This window comes from Thermobia domestica, chromosome 6 (assembly GCF_964235325.1).
Source record: "Thermobia domestica chromosome 6, izTheDome1.hap1.1, whole genome shotgun sequence".
Taxonomy (NCBI): Eukaryota; Metazoa; Arthropoda; class Insecta; order Zygentoma; family Lepismatidae; genus Thermobia; species Thermobia domestica.
In genome coordinates, this window is record NC_137459.1 from 68,720,483 (window position 1) to 68,741,827 (window position 21,345).

Genomic DNA, 21,345 nt, shown 5'->3' on the forward strand with positions numbered 1-21,345 from the left:
ATTTCAATAATACCCGAAACTTCGATAATATTCGAAATTTCGATAATACCCGAAACTTCGATAATACTCGAAATTTCGATAATACCCGAAACTTCGATAATACTCGAAATTTCGATAATACCCGAAACTTCGATAATTTCAAATACTCGAAAGATTTCGAGTAACCGATGACAACTCGATAAATTTTCAGTCCCGAAGTTCGATAGGTCCTCAGCCTTATCGAACACCCCTACTTGAAGTTCGAAAGTGTTATTATTCCTTTTGTTTACCTACAATTTTTATATTCCCGCGCAAACAGCAACTTGCATGTCCTCTCGTGTCTCTTCACTCCTTTCATTATCATATCTTCATTCTCACAGAAATATTAATCCCATTGGGTAGAAAAGCATGATTAAGTAAGCAAACTCATCACCATCAACGTATTTCAGACTCAGACTTTGACTGTTTCTGATTTTGAAAACGCTCTTGAGTACATTATAAATTATTACTTAGCACCTTATATATATATCTCATCGTCATTAAAAATCATATACAGCAATAACTTTCTTTCAGTGCTAACGTGTAACACTTCCCAAGTGTAACACTCCGATTTTGATAAAATTTGGGAGATAGATATTACACATGAAATAAATGAATACGTATTTTCTATTTACGGAAAAACAGTTTTAGTATGCAGAAGCCACAACCCAAAATTTTAAAAGTTGGCGCTCGAAAGGCAAGAAGAAGTGGAACGAAGTAAATGAAATTATGCATAGATACCGTAGAATTAAAACGAAGGAATACGTATTTCGTATTTTCTATAATAATAATAATAATAATAATAATAATAATAATAATAATAATAATAATAATAATAATAATAATAATAATAATAATAATAATAATAATAAAATAAAATAAAACAGGTGGGTGGGGCACAGACCTTTCCAAACTTTTGATTACGAAATATCAAAAGTGCGAATAAGTATATATTAGAAGTGCCTAAAGGATAAGGAGAATTACTACAACACTATGTGTAGGGACAATAGGCAAAAAAATAAGCGAACACGTGTTTGTAGTTTCTGCGGAAAAATAGTGTTGGGCCAAGGCCCCTCCGAAGAAAGTAAATATTAGAGCAGAAGCGCAAGAAGGAGTGGACCGACGCGAATGAAATTGTGTGTAGATATTGTATATGTAAAATAAAGCAATTTGTATTTCCCAAGTGTCCCGTACTGATTTGCTTCAAATTTGCACAACAACAGTAAACAGAAAATAAATTGACACGTGTTTTTATTTATGGTAAAAACACTGTAAGGATTAAAGGCGCACCCTGAAATACTATAAAATACGCCATATTTAGAAAAAACTAGTGTGAAAATAGTGAAATTTTACCAATAGATAGATGACCTAAAAGTAGGAATCAGTACAGTGAATTTCGAGTGTTTCTGCCCTTAAAAGTTCAAGTTCAAAGACTGAAGTTAGCGCCCCCTAGCTACTTGCGAAACACGTATTGCCTTATTTTACATATACAAGATCTATGTATAATTTCATTCGCTTCGATCCACTCCTTCCTGCGCTTCTGCTTTATTATGTATTTTTTTAGGAGAGGACCTTGGCATCCACACAGTTTTTCCGCACAAACTACAAAACACAGGTTAGCTTATTTTTGTGTATTGTTTCTTAACATACTTTCGTTGCGATTCTCTATGTAATTTAAGCACTTCGAAAGTATACTCATTAGCACTTTTCATATTTCGTAATCAAATATTTGGAAGGGTCTTTGCCCCACCCATTTATTTCTTTGTTTCAGGAAAATACGAAACAAGTATTCCCTCATTTTACATCTATTAGGTACAATATCTGTATACAATTTCATTCACTTCGGTCCACTTCATACTGCGTTCGGACGTCAACTTTCGAAATATTGGGTATGGGCTTTGGTCCCCAATAATTGTTTCTCCGAAGAAAATTAAAAAAAAAAAAAAAAACACGTATTCGTGTATTTTATGTGTAGTATCTAACTGCCAAATTTTATCAAAATTGGAGTGTTACAGTTGTATCAAATTGTATCAAAACTGACAACAACATTGGTTTAATAGGGCGTCAATACTTTTTAAATCATTTCTAGCACTTTTTCTTTCTTTTTGCTCGTTCCGCGCTTTCTAGCCATCAGCGCCCGGGACAACCGCCCCGCGCGTACCCTTCTAGCTACGGCTCTGCGGGAAACGGATCCGAGATTTAAGGAAACTAGTATAAAACGATTGACAATTTTCTCATAAATGGATATAAAACATTTTTAAACTTCTGCCAGTAACTTTCGGCTTGTATTATGTGAAAGTGGCCCAAAGACACCCAACACTGCTTGTAAAAGTATTTGACACCCCACACGATTAATATGTATGATAATAGTTGAAACAACGTATTATAATAATTATTTGTAGATAGTCACATGTATTCTATGTACAAGCTAAAAAACATTATTACTTTTTCTTATCGTCTTGCATATTGCTATATAAAATATTCTGTCAGTTTTTTTCAGTTATTTTTTAATCATTGTTTGATTCCTTCATTCATGTTGTTTCTCCTAGCTTCCGAAACCGTGATAAATCTCTCTATCTGCAAACAGAACAAAGTGCATGCACGAGCCAATGGTGAGCATAGCTGCCAACTGCGAAATGAGAGCTTCCGGTGGTCCAACGCGCCTTGATGTAAATTGAACTATACGCTCGACAAGCTATACGCTCGCGACTGTCGCGCACCTGCCGATGAAACCCTGAACTGCAGTTATACAAAAAAAAGTTATCTCAGCACCGTTGGGACCACCAACGTCAATTTTCAAAGTTGATTTCTACGCACTAGTGGTGGTGAGAGGAGACCATCTAACACGGTTTCCCACTGGACGACCATATAGTGTCGCCTGATCGACCAGGTCGCCTGATGAAATGCAAATCGCCAATGTATGGTAGTTCCATCGGTATCAGGATAATATATATATATATATATATATATATATATATATATATATATATATATATATATATATATATATATATATATATATATATATATGAACAACATGTAAATTGGTTAAAAACTCGCTGCTAGAACCTAAATGTCTCTAGGTGCTGTAGGCTAGAACGGCCTGTCTCAAGTGGGAGTGTACCTTTTGCGTACTTGGAGTGGAGCGTTAGAGTTGAGTTTAGTTGATTTTAGTTTAGCGTTTCTTTCAGCAGCGAGGCTATATGAGACGTGTACCTACTGATTAACGTAGAATCCGAACATGAGCTCCCGCCGGGAATCGAACCCGGGTCTCCCACGCCAAAGGCGCGTATGCTGACCGCTTACTAAATATTGCTGAATAGAAAAAATATAAAAGACACTTGACAATCTCATCCACCCTAACTGAAAATCTTATCTACGCTGCTGCAAGGGAAATCTTCAACGAGATACCTGTGGCTAGTAGTTTGAAATTGAAAATGAGACGGAATGCTCTGAATTTCCTGAGTGAGTAATTTCCTGAATGTGAGTGAAGTAAGTTTAATTACATTCTCAGGGAACACAATTTTATTTTTCCATGTGGGCCTATTACGAAACATTATATTTTAATAGTATTCTTTTCTTTTTCAAATTTTGCCGCCCACTAGACGTGCCGCCCTGGGCGGTGGCACGGCTCGACCCCCCCTCGCGCCGGCCCTGAGCTAGAGCCTTCGGCCCAGATGAGCCGAACCGAGCAGATGACTCATCCCAACCAAGCCAGCTCGAGCCGATGGTTCACCCCAAGCGAGCCGGCTCGAGCCATCGGCTCAGTTATTACTTCCCAACTGAGCTTCTTATTAAAAAATCTCTTGTGGTCTCGATATCGAGACGAGAAGACATGCGAGCAGTGTTTCCTCTAGTGAGCAACATTAAAAGTATTCCATATTACTACTTAGCTTACATTTCTCATGGCTTTCGCTTTCTAGTGTAATCAAGCCATGATTTCAAAACGAGTTGAAAGGTAATAATAATAATAATAATAATAATAATAATAATAATAATAATAATAATAATAATAATAATAATAATAAATATAAGTATTCCATACATATAGAAATGCTTTTGACCAAGCACACAAGAAATTACATTTTGTCCATTTAGCACTATCATTCTTTTGTCACTCACAATTATTAATATTCATATAGAAAATATCTTATAATTCTTATATTTTAAAATCAATTGGCAGGGCTCTGATTGCTTTTATGAGAAATAAATCTTTGGTTTTATAGATCCTACGCAGTGGCGATGATCGTGCGTCGTTTCGGTCCTATGCCGTTTCGGTCCTGCGCCGTGTCGATCCTGTGCCGTTTCGTTCCTATGCCGTGTCGATCCTGTGCCGTTTCGATCGTACGTATTCTATGCATATAACTTGCACAGGCATAGAATCGACAGGAGTTTATAATTTGTAAGAGCAAAGATTAAACAGATAATAAAAATATTATTTTTTTAGGCACATAATTAAGTTAAATTATTTCAGAGCAGCGGCGTGAGAGCAAAACGGCACAGGACCGAAACGGCATAGGATCGACACGGCATAGGACCGAAACGGCACAGGACCGAAACAGGTTTCTGAGCTGAATTGTCGATCGTATGCCGTGTCGATAATGTGCCGCATCCCCCCGCGGAATATTCCTAATAATTAACCGTCCAGATTTTTACATTAAGAATCAATATATAATTTGTTTGCCTATATAGTGTCCTCTCCACTACATCTACTCTTAGTTAATTCAATAATTGTTTATTTATGGGTGGGTTGCATATCATGGTGAAGGGTTGCTTTAGAAAAGCTTCATCATTATGGCTGCACAAACAGTGTTTTCTCCAGCAAAATTTGAAGCAAACACTTATTAACCTTCACAAGTATGCTGCCTATGAACTGCGTATAGATTTATGCTTTCAGACTTATGTCATGAAAGCGGTAACTAGAGAAAACAATCACCAACCTGTGCAAGGTGGTCACTGGTTGTAAGAGGTTCCTATTCTGGTTCATAACAGGATTAGGCTAGTGGGCCTGCGCAATAGCAGTGCAAAACGACGTGGATATGCACGTAAAATAAAATTTTCTTATACAACACAGTCACTACAGTAAGTATCTTCCTCTTTCATTGTAACCGATTTCAAGTAGCTTTAAATCTCACTTAATTTATTTATCTTTTGTTATTTGTAGACAAAGTCTGTTAGTTCAACCACTATTCAAAATTCTACTAATTTGCAATACGATCATCAGCAGTCTACATGTAGTAACATCTCTCATACTTCTACGCTTGCGCGCCAAGAGTTAATACACTATTCGCCATCGCATGCCATACATAATGGTTTCCTTATAGAGAACTGTTGTTTAACATGTCGCATTTTCATCCCTTGTCTTACTTACGACTTCATAGGTAAGAACCCGACATATCTGTATAATTACATTGTATTTAATAAATTATCATTTACATATTTTTCCTGTAAATCTTACGGGAAAGCTCGGGTTCGTTTCCTGGTGTAAACTCGTGTGGTTCTGATGTTACGTTAAGCTAAATGTTCACATCTCATATAACCTTACTGTTGTACGGGACGCTAACTCTAACCCAATAAATCCCGTAAATTTTAGAAATCTTTATAAGTTTATTGCTCAGTTGTCCGTAAATTTTAGAAGTGGAATCTTATTGCAAATCGTTACCAAAATTGATCGAGAAAATTAATAAATCGGGACCACCAGATAATATGCTTTCACATCATGTTTCTTGGTGTACACTAATGCATTCTACAACCTTGTTCTTCTTGCCACCAGGCTATCAGCTGTGCACAGATTTACAACATGGGGAAAATGAATATGCAATGAAAATTATTATTCCATTTCCCACATCTTAGATTTAGTTTGTATACTCGCATGAGAGAATCTGTATCGTGTACCAGCAGCAGCTTCATCCTGTCTTGAACCAGAATAAAAATATTGCTGGTAGTGACCAACTAAACATAGCATAGTGCATGTTTTAAGTACTTCTCGCACTTATGGCATATGATAGTAAGCATATTATAAGTCTATACGCAATTTGTAGGTTAAATACTTGTAAAGTTGTATAAGTGTTTTCTCTTAATGTGTTTGCTCCGAGTTTTACGGGGGGAAACGCCGTGTTTATAGCTATAACGATGCTTTTCTAGTCACCCTGTACTATGGAATGCAACCGACCCATAAAAAACGATTATTGAAGGAACTTAGATATAATGGTAAAGACGATATATAGACAAACAATTTATACATGGAACCCTATGTAAAATTCTGGACCCATTTTTTTAGTATTATTTCCTTTTCGTTAATCAACTGTCCCCTTAGCCTACAGGACATACCCGTGGGATATAAAAAAATACACTTCATTTAATTCTTCACGGATACAGTCATTTAAATAACTTCAACAGTCATATCAGCAGTAACTCCACCTTCATATGTAAATTACTAATGATAATTTAGTTTGCACTGTAGATACATCTATATTTAATTAAGTAGAACTTAAGTTCTTCAATTTCTCTCTTCTGTGAGCGCATTCAATTGTTCGAGAGTCGGCTACTCTTAGTAGTACGTATAAGGTATGATGCGGTATCACGTAAACACCGAAAGTGTTAAATTCATGTGGTCCTCTTTGGATTTTCGCATCAAAATCAGAAAAGCGCCTTTTTCATGTTTGCTGTAAGTTCAAGTAGAGCGCGCTGTACCCGTTTACTACGTCATTAACTCTTTGGAGATCCCATGGTACAATTTGTACCATACGGGGTGTTTCATGGTACATAACTCTATTTGAGCTTTTTCGTCCGGGTTTTTTTTAAGTCCAGAGGCATTGTAGAAGACATTACGTATGGTTTCACACCTTCCTGCGTCGAGACATAGGAGGTGATGACGTCATAAGTCTAAAATTTATATTTTCGTGTAATACTTTTTGGAGGGGTTTATGTAAAGTATTTTTGGCGGGCTTATTTTTGCACGTAGAATATTGAAATTTTGCACAAACATGCAGTCCACCGAGTAGTATTTACTAGATTTTTTTTCAGATTTCTGCGTTAAAACAGGGGGATCCAGAGGGTCAAAAAGTTGAAAAACGGATATTTTTACCAAAAAATCCCGTTTTTCCTCATTTTTCCGCCTCAGATACATGATGGAGACACGTGAGAAATACCGCCTGAAAGGCAGTTCTATTCTGAAGAGAATGATGGGCAAAACGTGACCCTAGGGTAATTAGGGATGTCTCAAGAAAATTTTTACTTGAGATCATGGTGTTTTACGGTAATTTGGGGCATGGTGCGAATTCCTGATAAAATTTCTCCCGCCCTTGGTATTCAAGATAGAAACTTGAAATTTGGCACACACATTTAGTATACCAAGTACTATTTAACATATTTTTTTTTAGATGGCTACGTTTACACAGAGCCGCTCCAGAGGGGCCCAAAGTGCGAGAAAAAAAATTCCCTCCAAAATTTTCCCTTTGACATCATTTTTTCCGCTCCTGGTATATGGTATGAGCATGCAAGTGCTATCATTTGAAAGCCAGCTCCATTCTAAAGAGAATGAGGCATGAACCATGATCCTAGGATAAATAGTGACGATGCAGTAGCTGCTTGACTGAAAGTCTAAAAAATAGCCCAAAAAACGGGTACTGGAAAGGGTTAATAATTACCAGGAACGAAATGTTTAAACGGTTACCGTGTACATAGCCAATGAAAAAAGAAAGTATGATAGTCCGTAGAAGACACTGACTAATAAAAGTGGTTCCCATTTGAATAAAGTTTGAGAAATGTCATGTTAGAACAATTGTGCATTATATGCTACCGTCTGTAGCAGCCATTCCCTTAGTAAGTGGTAGGTTGTTTGATTTTCAATTTATATATGCTGAAAGGTCTCTGCAGGTCTTCCGTTATTTTATTACCGTGACGGTTCGGTAGTTCATTTGTATAGTGAAATGTTTCCACATGTATTAGGGACGGATATATGCTTTGAAGAAATGTCCCGGAAATATAATTTACAAACAAGCGACTTCTCGTCTTTCCCGGATCTTCTACTGTAAGCATATTTTTGCATTATGGGTGATTATGTTGTGAAAGATGTACAAATATTAACTTGATAAAGTATTTTTATTTTATATTTCACAAATTTTGAAACTAAATTTCTAGTTGACACAAAGAAAACTGATACATCTGGTATTTCACAGTTGAAATGAGATGACATCATATGATTTTGGCTGACTTCCCCAAAACAGTTTCAATTTGTGTAGTACAAAATTATATCCTTTCAAATATTATGCGTAGAAAATGCAAAATCAAGATATCGTAAAATTAATACAGATTGTATTTTGAAATGTATACAATATGATACATGATATATGTAGTGATTTGATGTTTGCTGATCGTTTTCCGTTATTTACATTTCATCCTTTATTTACGTCACGTATTTCACAATGCCAATTCATGTACACAGCCTGGAAATGTTCTTACATATAATTTCAAGAAAGTGGATAATTCATTAGCCCCATTTAATTTCAGAAATCAATATAGATTGTATTTTGGAATCTACACATCATCTTAATTTATAAAAAAAAAATCTAAAATGTGTTAATCGTTTTCCATAAAAAGATTTGTCATTTGGCTTCTTAGTATATGGGAGGTTCGGTGGTAGTGTTCATCTCTGGCACATTCTCCAGTTGACTCCCACTTTTTTCATTTCATTAATTCTCTCATCTTTGCTGTCTCCTTTAGCTTACCTGGGATAAGAGTGGAACGTAAAACTGGAAGATCTAATTTCATTTTTTTATTACATAACATCGAATATTTGAAATTATGTACAATAATACTAGGCTTTACATGTGGAGAGGATTTACATTGTTTTAACATTCAATATAGCTATATAGTAAGCTTTCAGGAACTTGAATGTATTCAATAAATCAGAACAACTATTATTATTATTATTATTATTATTATTATTATTATTATTATTATTATTATTATTAATTATAATAATAATAACAAGAAAACAAAACAGATACTTCAAGTATTGTGAACGAAAAGTTCGCCAAGTTATGGGATTTTTATACTCCAATCTAGGAAGCAAATTAGGATTGTAACAATTTACATGCATATGTATTAATTCAAAGATTGCCTTAAACTTTACAATTATTGTACTAAAAGTGGATAAAGATCTCCAAGCTTACCCACGTCACAGGTTTTACACACGAATGGATACACTAAAAAAATTGAAGTCAACTAATTGTGCTGAAATGAAATGACATCTCCACACATCTTTTTCACTCATTGAATTCTTATCCGTTTAGTCAGCTGAACAGAACAGTAGAGAAGAGTAAATATGTTCACGTGATTCAGTATTATCTCCTACATTATATTTGCAAATTTTTCCGGGTATCAAATTGTATGATACTTCTTTTTATGAATAGAACCTAATCTGGAAACTAAATCTTGCAGCAAGGGAAAAATCTAAAATACATTTATTAAATATATCACGGATCAGTAGCGGATCCAGAAGGGGTCCCCTGCCTTAAGGAAAGATGTAACTCTTTATGTGTTATTTCGACGAGACGGCTACACAAGAGTAATTTTTCTGTCAACATATTAGACCAATATCTAAAAATGTTATGATAGTGAATATTTTGTTCCCTCTCCGACCTTTCTATCATTTTGTGCAAGGCGGAGGGTATAAACTTGTGCAAAATAATGAAATTGTTGTTCAGAAACGTTTTTCTGTGATTTCTTCAACAATATTTCTTCAGAATGCCATGGACAATAAATTCTATTTCTTCAGAATGCCATGAAGAAATTAAGCTGCCATAGTAGGGAATAAAAAGGGAAATTAACGAATATAAAGGAACACTTTACTAGTTTGAACCCCGATGTTTTAGGTGTTTCGTGACCCCCTTTGTTTCCCCTAAACAATCAGAAGTTTTTAAACGATTCACTCGAATCATAAATATTTTCAAAATTCTAGTCGTGGTATTTTGGAAAGTTGCAAATAGGGAAAAGTAAATGTAAAATGAAGAAGGATTAATTTCCTTCTGATGTCAGAAAATACCTCACAGAACATTTTACGTGCTATGTGTAGACTAACCTTCTGTAAGTATAGATAATGTACAGTTTTCTCTTGTTTCAAATGCTATGTGGCACTATTTCTTCGAACGTTTCGCGGTTATTTAAAAGAGAGTTGAATTGATTGCTTGATATTTCCTTTCATATTTCTTAATGAAGAGCAAAGAAAAGATTGACAGTGTAAATACTGATTACCCTTCGCTTTGAGTACATGCTTTGATTAATTTGACCTCGCCACAAGTCTCCCTAATACCCAAGTGAGGACTGGACAATAGTGATAATTAGTTAAGCATGTAACCATGAACATTTCATGAAAGTGACAATACATTCTTGAAGTAAAAAATCATTTCTACAGATGTTTTTAACGGATTTAAGATGTTAAATAATATTTTTTTCTTAAAGAAAAAAGTCTGACTGAACTATGGGTATATTTAGAGGGAAAAAGTGACTTAAATGCAAGACGAGCTTATTCTGCAATTACTTTGGCTATTGTGGAGCATTAGTAATAATACTAAACAAACTTTTATTCATACGGATTTCAGATACAAAAATACTGAAATCCTTCTACGACTTTCAGACAAGACTGCATGTAAGAACATATGAAGGAGGAAGTGAAAATTTTCAACTTACTACTTACTGGATATTTGCTGCTTTTGTGTTTAATCTATACATTTCTTTCTCCTTTTTTTCGTACATGATACGTCTTTTTCAAAATTATCTCTGGCTTATTTTCTACAACGCAATCAATACGAAGATATATATTTTGTGATTTGTGTCCATATTCCCAACTCAAATTACATAGCTGCTCAAATTACATATATATATAAACTAAAATGACAAATATGGTCTACTTTAGAAAAGATATTACCAAATGAAGTTGGCAAACATTTGCCAAGAATCGTATAACACACAAAAAAAATAACATTTTATTTGTCATTCGTTATAGTGTCAAAGGAAATCTGAAGCTAACTTATACAAATGACTGTCGTTTTACAATCTTCATTCGTGATTGATCAATTCACCATTACCGTATCAAACGTTATCATGAAATATTTGATTCACATTGTATTTGGGTTACATTACAAGTAATTTGGAACCACATTTAAATAAACTAATATTTGTTTTCATATTCTATTTTAGAAATTCGTTATTTCGATCAAAATAAAGAAGTCTGAAAACGACTCGAAAAATAAGTAGAACTACACTTTTTAACATGTAAACAATCGAAATATTTCTTTTAAAACAAAAATACTCAAAATGTCTTCATAATGAAAAGAAACTCATTGTTCTGTATATTAAATTGCTAATTTAAGATTCATTTCATTATGCTGAATTGGGGAAATCACCACCACTTACATACATATATTATATATATATATATATATAAAAAAGCCAACATTTACTCAAATATTCCCAAAACGGCGTAAATAAATTAAACATAAGGTATGAAAAAATACACTGAAAATTATCTGTTAGTACAAAACAGTCAATAAACTAACAGAAAATAACAAGACATCTTCCACTTAGAAATCTAGTTTTTTTTCTTTTTTTTTTAAATTTACATTTTCTTATTCTCTTTAAGGAAGGGCACATAGTAATGCACGAGGAAGTCAAAAGAGGACATAAGGTTGAACTTATTCTCTCATGGTGACATTCAAAGCACTTCTTCGTAACACACTAAGAATACATTGCTTGCTTTATTTTTCTTTCTTTCTTTCTTTCTTCAAACATTGCTTCAAAACCCTGAAATTCTTTCGTTTCAATTCAATACAATTCTGAGATCACATAATAACACTTTCTGGTAAAGTTTCAATTCATTTCTCAACTGTTGCATTTGAGTATGTTAGCTTTTCTTTAACATCACTCTTTTAATCTAAACAGACTGCACTATTCATATCTTTGCCGCCGAATGTCTTTTTCTTTTGTAAACAGATGTAGTTGTGAAATTATGTTGGTAAAATAACAATTTCTAGGAAGGAAAAAAATCATGAATATCCATGTATCCAGTTGAATTGTCTCCTCATTGTTTCATAGATTGACTAACACATGAAATTTATTCATGTAACATTATTATACAGTTCATCTGAATGTTCGTAAGCTTCAATTGATAATACAGTCAATATTACATAATCACGAAATAATCACATTTCTTAAACAAACTGCTTTTTCCTTTTTACAGAGCACATTTCGTCTATTTACTAGTTTTTTTTTTCTTTCTTTGGAAAGGAGAGCAGGTCACAAAACACGTACATACATGCTTACGTCCATGCATGCACTGAAGGAACACAGGGATTTCTTTTACACACAGCCTTTACGCAAATGTTGAGGAAAAGTCACTTACACAAGGGACTCGAGAAATGACTTCACATTCACTCCGTAGCATTCAACCAAGCTCTTTCTGTCGTCACAAATAAATACGCCTTAAATCGGAGGGTGAGGTAATCATGTTGCATTGCGGACATAGCTTTTTTGCTCCCTGAGAATCAAGAAAAAATATACAATTATAAGCAAATAGAATACACAGTTCAATTTCTATGCAATACATTTTTCAACTTATTATCTAACAGGCATTTATATATTGTTCTTAAATGTATTGAATACTGAAACTGCCCACGAAACAACAGCACCAAACATGGATCCGTAAATTGAACCATCATACTGACTCTCAAGAATCATGTTATCTCTTTATTGGTTTAATTTAAACTTTCTAGTAAAAATGTGAATCATCTAATGCTAACTTTCCAATAAATTAATTACAAGAATTAAGCTGCTCTTATCTTCTATTTACTAGCTAAGTACAACCACCTAAATGAATACAGTTTGGGAACAATTTAAATTTAAAATGCACGAACAATTCCGTTATATGATGATTTAGACCCATATTGTTTTATAGGTAGTTGTAAGGAAATTATTAGGAAATTTATATATATACAGAAGGATCTGGGTCGGACTGGCCCAGTAGCCCACATAGAATTACATAAAGAGAGGGATAGGATGGGGCTTAAGCTCCCTAGTTCATATCGTTTCTGGATTTTTGTATGCATATCTTAATGTGGTAAATGTCTATTTATCATAATGCTTTGTTCAAGGGATGGAGGGTTAAAACTCAGAAACTCATCTCTTGTGTACGCCTCTGGAATAATCACATACTAAATTTTGTCTATGCGAATGAGTAGTAAGCAGTATGAAATTAGGAGAATGTAGGCATTGGTAAAAAACGGGTAATAAGAGAGAAAAAAGCAAAAAAGAGACATTTTAGTAAAGAAGGAACAAAATGCAAGCACTTATGACATGAAATTGATTAAGAAAGATGATTATAGTAACGTAAAGTTCACAGCTGACAAATTTATAAATCACGTAACAGGAATGAGATTTTAGAAACTCATAAGCTGTAATTATACAGGATATATACATATATATATATATACAAGGGCGGATCCAAGGGGGGGGCTACGGGGCTATAGCCCCCCCCCTTGACGCTCAGGTTTACACTGGATAAAAGGGGCTTCAATTCTGCTTTACACTGGATAAAACGGCAAATTATGGTTTAGCCCCTCCCTTGATCATATCCTGGATCCGCCACTGTATATATATATATATATATATATATATATACGGTGTGGGCCGTAATTAACTCCTTATTAAAAACTGTGTATAGCTTGTTTTTTAATCCTTAACCCATTTTCAATAAACAAAAAGCATTTTGATCCCTACAATAGTAAAATTGTTACGGATTGCTAAAATTCCACATATGCAAAACCATAACCAACACTTCTCGTGAACATTTAGGGATATTTGTGCCAGGTTTCTTCAGATACTCTAGCAGTACGTTTGAAGAACTTGGCGAATTTGCTTATCAAATTCACAAAGAACTTTTGGTTTTGTGGTTTTATGCAATAAGCTTTCTCTTTTGCCCACATCCAGAGGAAAAAGTCGCATTACTGCAGGAATTATCCCCGAAAGATTTAAATCTGCTATTTGAACAAATCTAACTCGATGAGGATTAGAGTACTTGATGAGGGACATTATAGAGCTCTGCAAGACATTATAAGCGACAAATACTTTCTATCTTGTTGACCGACATTACAAATCATATAGTTTTACCTATTATTATTATTGTGCATATTGACTTACAAAACTCACATTTTCGTATTTTGGACAGAAACACAGTAATTTAGATGCATAATACTAAGACTCCCAAAACTTAATATAGGCAAATATCTTTCTATACATATATACATAAATATAACACAAAGCATACTTTAGAATTTTTTTGTTCACAGCAGTGTTAACTGAACGCTATTCCTGCTAAAAGCATAAACAATTTTATGAAGTGGAGAAGAGATTTTGGAGACCCTAGAGAAAAACATTCAATACATCCACTCACCCACGAGATAATTTCAAATTGTAAACGATAGATCAGATTAGTCGATAGAATAATATTACAGCACAATTTAAAACAAGTAACTATATCAAAGTATTTTTTTACTGAAGTTGAGTGCAATATCAATCATATTACCTCGTATATCTTTGTGTGCACTAGGTTGTTCACTAAAACGTACTGAAATACACATTAGTACTGCACAGATATTTAATGTGTCTTCTCGAATAAAAATAGTACTAAATTCCCTGCAGTTCCATGCTATGTTATTATAGTACTTCTTTGACACAACTAAATAGCTCATAAAATAGTTCCTATATTTATTTTGGGTGGTGGCAAATCATAAACATTTCCTGCATTTTAGCGACTGTCCAACGATATCATATTTTTAATAAAAATATATTTGAAACAAAATTCTTTCAAATTGCAAGTACGAAGACAAAAAAATAAACGTGTCTCACGCATTAATAAAAAGTTGCAATTAGTTTTCTAGTCTACGCCACTAAAATTGTCTTCCATAGAATGTTCAACACATACACTGTCACACAAAGCATTTGTTGGGAGTCTTCTTGTCCTGCAAAGCTCTATAAAAATAGTCCCATATTATAAATTAAAATTATTATAAAAATATTAACCAATTAACATCACAAGTATTGGGCCAACATATTCTAACATTTGTTTTTGCTACATACACGAATACACGTACCAGTGATGACGGAAAAATTGGAAAATTTCGAATAAATGTAAACACAAATACTCACCAAGGCCTTCAAACTTCACACTATATTCCAAATAACCTCACTTTTTCTTGAATTGAACCATGTATTTTTATGTAATTTCTTTGTGGTGAATCATTCCTATAGCACAAACGATGTATTGGTCTTAACAAACAGAGAATGTGTTGTCTTGTAGCATCAATCCTACGAAATCTGTTTAACCCAAAAGCTGTACAACAATTAATTTTCACTTGATTCTCTTCTTTAGCTTTATCCAGTCCGATTAAAGTAATTCAATTCTTTAACTTTTTAAACAAAAATTCTCCAACACTCATGATATATATTACTCACGAAAAGTGTATCATATACTTCTGAAGTTCCTTCTCATCGACGTATTGGGTATTTAAATATTGTTCTTTTAAACTTCTCGGTATTCAGAATCGAAAATAACTAAATTCAATTCTTGATTTTCAGATTAATACACATTTTAACACTTGAACAAATTATGATTTCCAAACAAAAACTACTTCTTTTTCATGTATTTTCTATTTCCTTTTATGATTGAAAACACAATAATCTGATGAAAGTAATGTTCTGTTCTTGTATTTGCCTTGGTCTATCTTCAACTAATTGAGCAATTTTCTATTAGTAGCTATACTCAAGATATGAATATTGAATTTGAATCCAGAAATTCAACTAGTAGTTCCACACGTATTGCATATCAATTTATTGCTTTGTGTTTCAATGTCATAAATTTCTTACACTCCACGTGCTTCTTGTTTCTTTTTATTTTATCGTACTTTAATTCTATTCATTTCTCGCTTAATACTTGAATTTGTAAATTTCCCACGGTTACTTTAGTTTCTGTCATTACTTTTTCGTTATTTGAATACTAACTGCGAACTAAAATGTGTTGTGCTCTAAGTCAGGCCAAATTCATCCTTGTGAAATGCTCAATACTGGCGTGTTAAAGCTATGAGTATAATCAACAATACTGAGTTCTTAAAATATATTGTTAGTTATTTCAAATAGTTCTAGCATATATGTAATATGTTCAAATATACAAAAACAACTTAGTTACAAATGATTTTGATTGCGGAAAAACAACTAAACCGAAAAAAATCATCATATACGAATATTTCAACTTTTATTTGAACATGAGTGTATATAATTTTAAATATATTTATTCAGGCAATTACTTGCAAAAGATATATCCTCTTTCTTAGTTCATGGTTTCAACTTCAATGATTTTTGATTTTTTCTATTCGCAAGATGTGGAAAACTATTAAGCTTCTATAAATTATTGATTGTCGTCGTGTTTGTTATTTACAAACAATATCTGATCTAGTATGTAAGTTGATATTTTTATTTTTAAATTTATTTATTGCCTGTTAACATTTTCATTTTTGCAACCATCCTTTATCGTGTAATGCTGAAATTATTTAGTTTCCATACATTATATTAGCCTGAAATAATACAATCATAAGAACAGATTGTCCCTTAAACATGGAGACGTTAAACCGAATCGCTCTTCCTCATATTTCAATAACGAATAATTTTTTTTTTTTTTTTTTTAATGGAATAATATTTGACTAAGTTTACAAGTTGAAATTACCTAATGCCCCATGGTTTGTCACCATACATTTTCTCACTCGTACTTTATATTTATTTTCTTATTTATTTAAAGCCATTTTGATAATTTTTTATTGCTAACATTCTTACTTTTGCAAACATCGTTTCTTATGTGATGCTAAAATTATTGATTTAATCACTATAAATTACATTATCTTTAAACAATACGATGATGGGTACAATTTGTCCTTGAAATATGATATCAATTCGAATTTGCTTTTCACATATTCCAACAACAATGAACTTTGTTTATCAAAACGTCCTTTCCTGCGTACGTTAGTTTAGCATTCTATCCTGTCTTTCTTGTAATTATATATGACTGGAATTAATTTGAAAACATGAGCACGTAAACACGTGATAACGTGTTTAATACATTTGAACATTATGCTATTTCTAAGCATATTATTAATGAGTTGTAACTTCCATTTCTTCACATTTTGATTACATAAATATTACTAGTATTATTTTAATGTATACAGAATGATGAGCAGTAATGTTTCACTCCTGTTGAAATTTCTGAGTTCTTGGACGGTGTGTAAACATCAGTGTATTCTATTTCTTTGATGAACTGCAAATCATGGTGCTCGCATCACACATGAACAAAGAAAATATTAATCTCTCTGTACTTCTATTACATGTCGTATCAATTATTCTATTTTATTATTTTTTTAATATTTACGGAATGATTGTATTATGTACATTAATGAACAACTGATTCTTCTCAACAACGAAATCTAGAACCAAGCGCACAAACACCAGCACGCCAAGCACTTGATTACTAGGAAGTCCTATTCTATTTCAAATTCTTTGTCTTGAAATGATAACATAGAATTGTTTTCTTGAAATAATAAATAAACAATACTTTAACTCAGAATGCAGTCAGTATCACTCGTAATTTTGCATACTTCACCGTTTAATACCGAAGCTTTTATAACGTATCAACTCACTATATGTATCGGCTTACTTTCTGTACCTTGGAGTAATATTTTTACGTTTCTTCTTTCCTGTATTGTACTTTTTTATATATTATGTATATGTGCGTTGTGTTCAGTATTTTGTTAGTTAAAAGTGGAAAAATATACATTTTCTGGTTATTGTTGCAACTCCCACAAGCTTAAATTCCTCACAATAATCACTGTGACATAATTCACAACTCCATAACTACGACACCAAAAGAAGTGCAACGTGCACGGAGCACGCTCATTCATTCAAAGACTTAAAAGAAACTCCAGTCAAACTCTTCAACAAGAATACAGTTTTATATATTTGTCAAATATTGGTCATTAACAAAACGAGGAAGAAATGAAAAATACACGAGGATGACTAGGACTATGAACATTAATGAAAAGCCTGCAGTACAACACAAACCAACAAATGTCAATTCGGCAGACCAATTACAGAGACAACTTCTACGTCCTTAACAAGTTTACGTCTTCTACATACGCCTAAAAGACATCAATATAGAAACCAACGACATTTTAAGAGCCAAGAAGATCACCACCAATGAAATACAACAAATGGAAAAACAACCAGATAGCAATAAAAAAAAAAATGCTACTTTTATTTCTACATGTATCGCAATCAATACCAGAAAATATACATATTTTCCACTATACATAATAAAGAAATAATTGTTATTTTCTTTCAAGATTAATGGAAGCAAAAATATCATATATTTGCTCTTTTACGTAATCCGCTTGACATGATTTTTAAATATCAGGAAATATTTGGAGGACTTCATGTCATTTGAAAGAAGTAATTATTGTATAAATATTTAAATATTAGCACAATACTATTACAAGAACTATGATTTGTTTTTACGATGCAAATGTATCTCTACCACAACACTACTCTGAGTCCCCTCCTTCAGTTTGAAAGTGAAATAATGTCATTTTATCAACAGTAACTGTTTGTCAATTTTTATTTTAATGTGGCCCAACTTTGTGAATCGTGCACTATTAACTTCTTGTTCACATTTGCTCTTTTGGAGGGGAGAGATACACACATGGAATATAATTGTGCACAAACTTACGTATGGAAAAATCTATTTTTCTTGAAATCATCTGTTTCTTATTTGTAATTGTTTTTACTCAGTATCATAATTTTCTTTTCTTTTTTTTATAAATAATTGTTTCATTTTGTAAAAGTAAAAATACAATAACTTATTGAATCCACGTTATTTATGTCTATATGATAACTGATCTTTGTGTAGCATTAGCCTCGAGATAAAAAGATATATACTTTCCATTTATTCGTCGAGTATGTTTCATATGTAAAAACCAGATAATATGTTTCAGGACAGCAACTATTAAGTAATTGTTCGATATGCGATGGACAGTCTCCTTCTTGCTGAAATGCAGATATCATGTTATGATAAGCCTACTATATGCTGCGTTTAGTTATCAAGTTAAGCTTGCCACCCAAAACTTCTGTATCTTTTATTTTTCCTTTTTGTTCTTAAATATAGATCTGTTACTTAAAACCACATCCAAATTTTCCAGTACGATGAACATAGATGGTGGAATATAAAGTAAGACAATTTTTAAAAACATTACCAGTGTATGGAGCCAACACTCTTCACAGTGTACATGCCAGCAGCATATAGAAATGACAGGTTTCTTGTATCGCTCCTACGGGGAGAAAAGAAAAAGTTAATTTTAGTAAATAGTACTACTTCAAACGTTAAATATATATAGAACACTTCATACTTCAACCCAGACAGTAAAGTGAAGTGGACAATACACTTCATCTAGATCAAGCTTTAAAACATTCACAACTTACCCGAAGACGCTCTAATTTCGCGTTATAACAGATTTCATCCATTAGTTTAGCACAGTAAATTTAGTACATGTAAGATGTTAAAGAAACAGTTGATTCATTTATAAAAGATAATTATTAAGTTATGATTTTTAAAAATGATTTTGAAGTCAGTACATCGTTATATTTTAAATTATTACATTACATGCTAATGTAAGACTTTTACTACCGCTCAAACGCAAGACAGAAGACAGACATTAATAAAATAAACATGTAATTTGAAGACTCGAGGTTTTTTATTCTCGGCTCCCAGCCATAGGCGGAGCTATGGGGGGCATTGGGGGGCATTGCCCGCCAACTTTTTGACAAAAAATAAAAAGTGCCACCTATGAGATCTTTCAATTTTCATTTGTATTTACCGTGCCCCCCCGCCCCCAGCCGACAGAAGGTTTGCCCCCAAGGAGATAATTCCTAACTCCGCCCATGCTCCCAGCGATCTTGTGAAGAGGATTAACATTTTGAAACCCCTTATCCATTTTTTTTTTTTTTGTCATCAATTAGGAATCATTTAAGACATCTCATACAATTAGTTAATCTCTTGTCATTCATACTAAAAAGTCATTCATACTCAAAGTAAAGATCAAAATAATGACACATACTTTGCACATTGCGCGCTTTCGTTACTGTAGGTAGTATCATAATCTGCACAAGCTGGAAAACCACTTTGCTTCATTAAATCTCTACTTACATCAATAGTTAAAATATTTTGATACGCTTGTCATGCATATTAGATAAGTATACCTGAGCTTTTGTTCCTCACAATTCTTATAGATATAACAACACACAGATATTTAAAGAAAAACTGAATGTTCAATCATTTTTACGCGAAGTATAAATCAATCTTTAGAAAAAAGTAGCAGAGTGCATTACTGGTATATCTGTAATCCATTCATCGTAAAATAAACATTGCCTATCACAGTTTTCTTTTAATCTACCTAGAATTGACATAGAAAGGATCGCAGTGGCTCAGTGAAGTGCTCACTTCTCATGCATGAGGTACCTGGTTCAATTCCAGCTCACACCAAGTGGAATTTGTGGTGGACAAACAGGGCTGCGTGAGTTTTGTCTTGGTTCTCCCGCTTTCTCTTACTTTCATCATTCCATAATTTCATTCATTATCATCATCACCGTCTTCCTTAGCCTCTAAACATAATCGTGGGACGTTAGACACAGTCTTCCTTATTCAACAAAGCTGTTGTAACTTATATATTGTTTATGTTCAGTTTTATTTCCTTCTTTTCAATATTCATTATAATTTACTTTTTAAAGCAGGACAATAATGCAATTGGGATAACATGACATACAGAGATACTATTCTTACCATGCATATTAAACACTTGAATTTATTCGCAGCAGATTGGTTATCTGTTTCTAATTCTCGGATACGATTCTTCAAAGCTTCCAGGACTTGGTTATCACTGATTCCCGACGATTGATCTGGCTCTGCGCTGCAGGTACTCACACCTGACTCTTCTTTTACTTCTACGGACGATTGTTTAACTGTATCTGGACTAAAATTAGAGAGAAATATTGTATGTACAAACACAACCAACAATTGAAAAGAATAATAATAATAATAATAATAATAATAATAATAATAATAATAATAATAATAATAATAATAATAATAATAATAATAATAATAATAATAATAATAATAAAGGTGAGTTAAGTAGACTAATGTTTTCGGTTATGAGGAAGAAATGGTAGGCTAAATGA

General features: G+C 33.1%; 1 protein-coding gene across 4 annotated transcripts in view; it reads right to left on the bottom strand.

Moving 5' to 3' along the window:
• Positions 1-8,102: 8,102 nt before the first annotated feature.
• Positions 8,103-21,345, bottom strand: part of LOC145688045 (E3 ubiquitin-protein ligase Rnf220-like) — a 403,656-nt gene continuing 390,413 nt past the window's right edge. For all 4 annotated transcript variants that reach the window (XM_081761746.1, XM_081761748.1, XM_081761747.1 and 1 more), the window contains 3 exons: positions 20,948-21,137; positions 19,365-19,439; positions 8,103-12,556 (listed from right to left, as the gene is read on the bottom strand). In XM_081761746.1, coding sequence (XP_081617872.1) covers positions 12,485-12,556; positions 19,365-19,439; positions 20,948-21,137 — 337 coding nt within the window. In that variant the 3' untranslated portion in view covers positions 8,103-12,484. The remainder of the gene's footprint in view (positions 12,557-19,364; positions 19,440-20,947; positions 21,138-21,345) is intronic.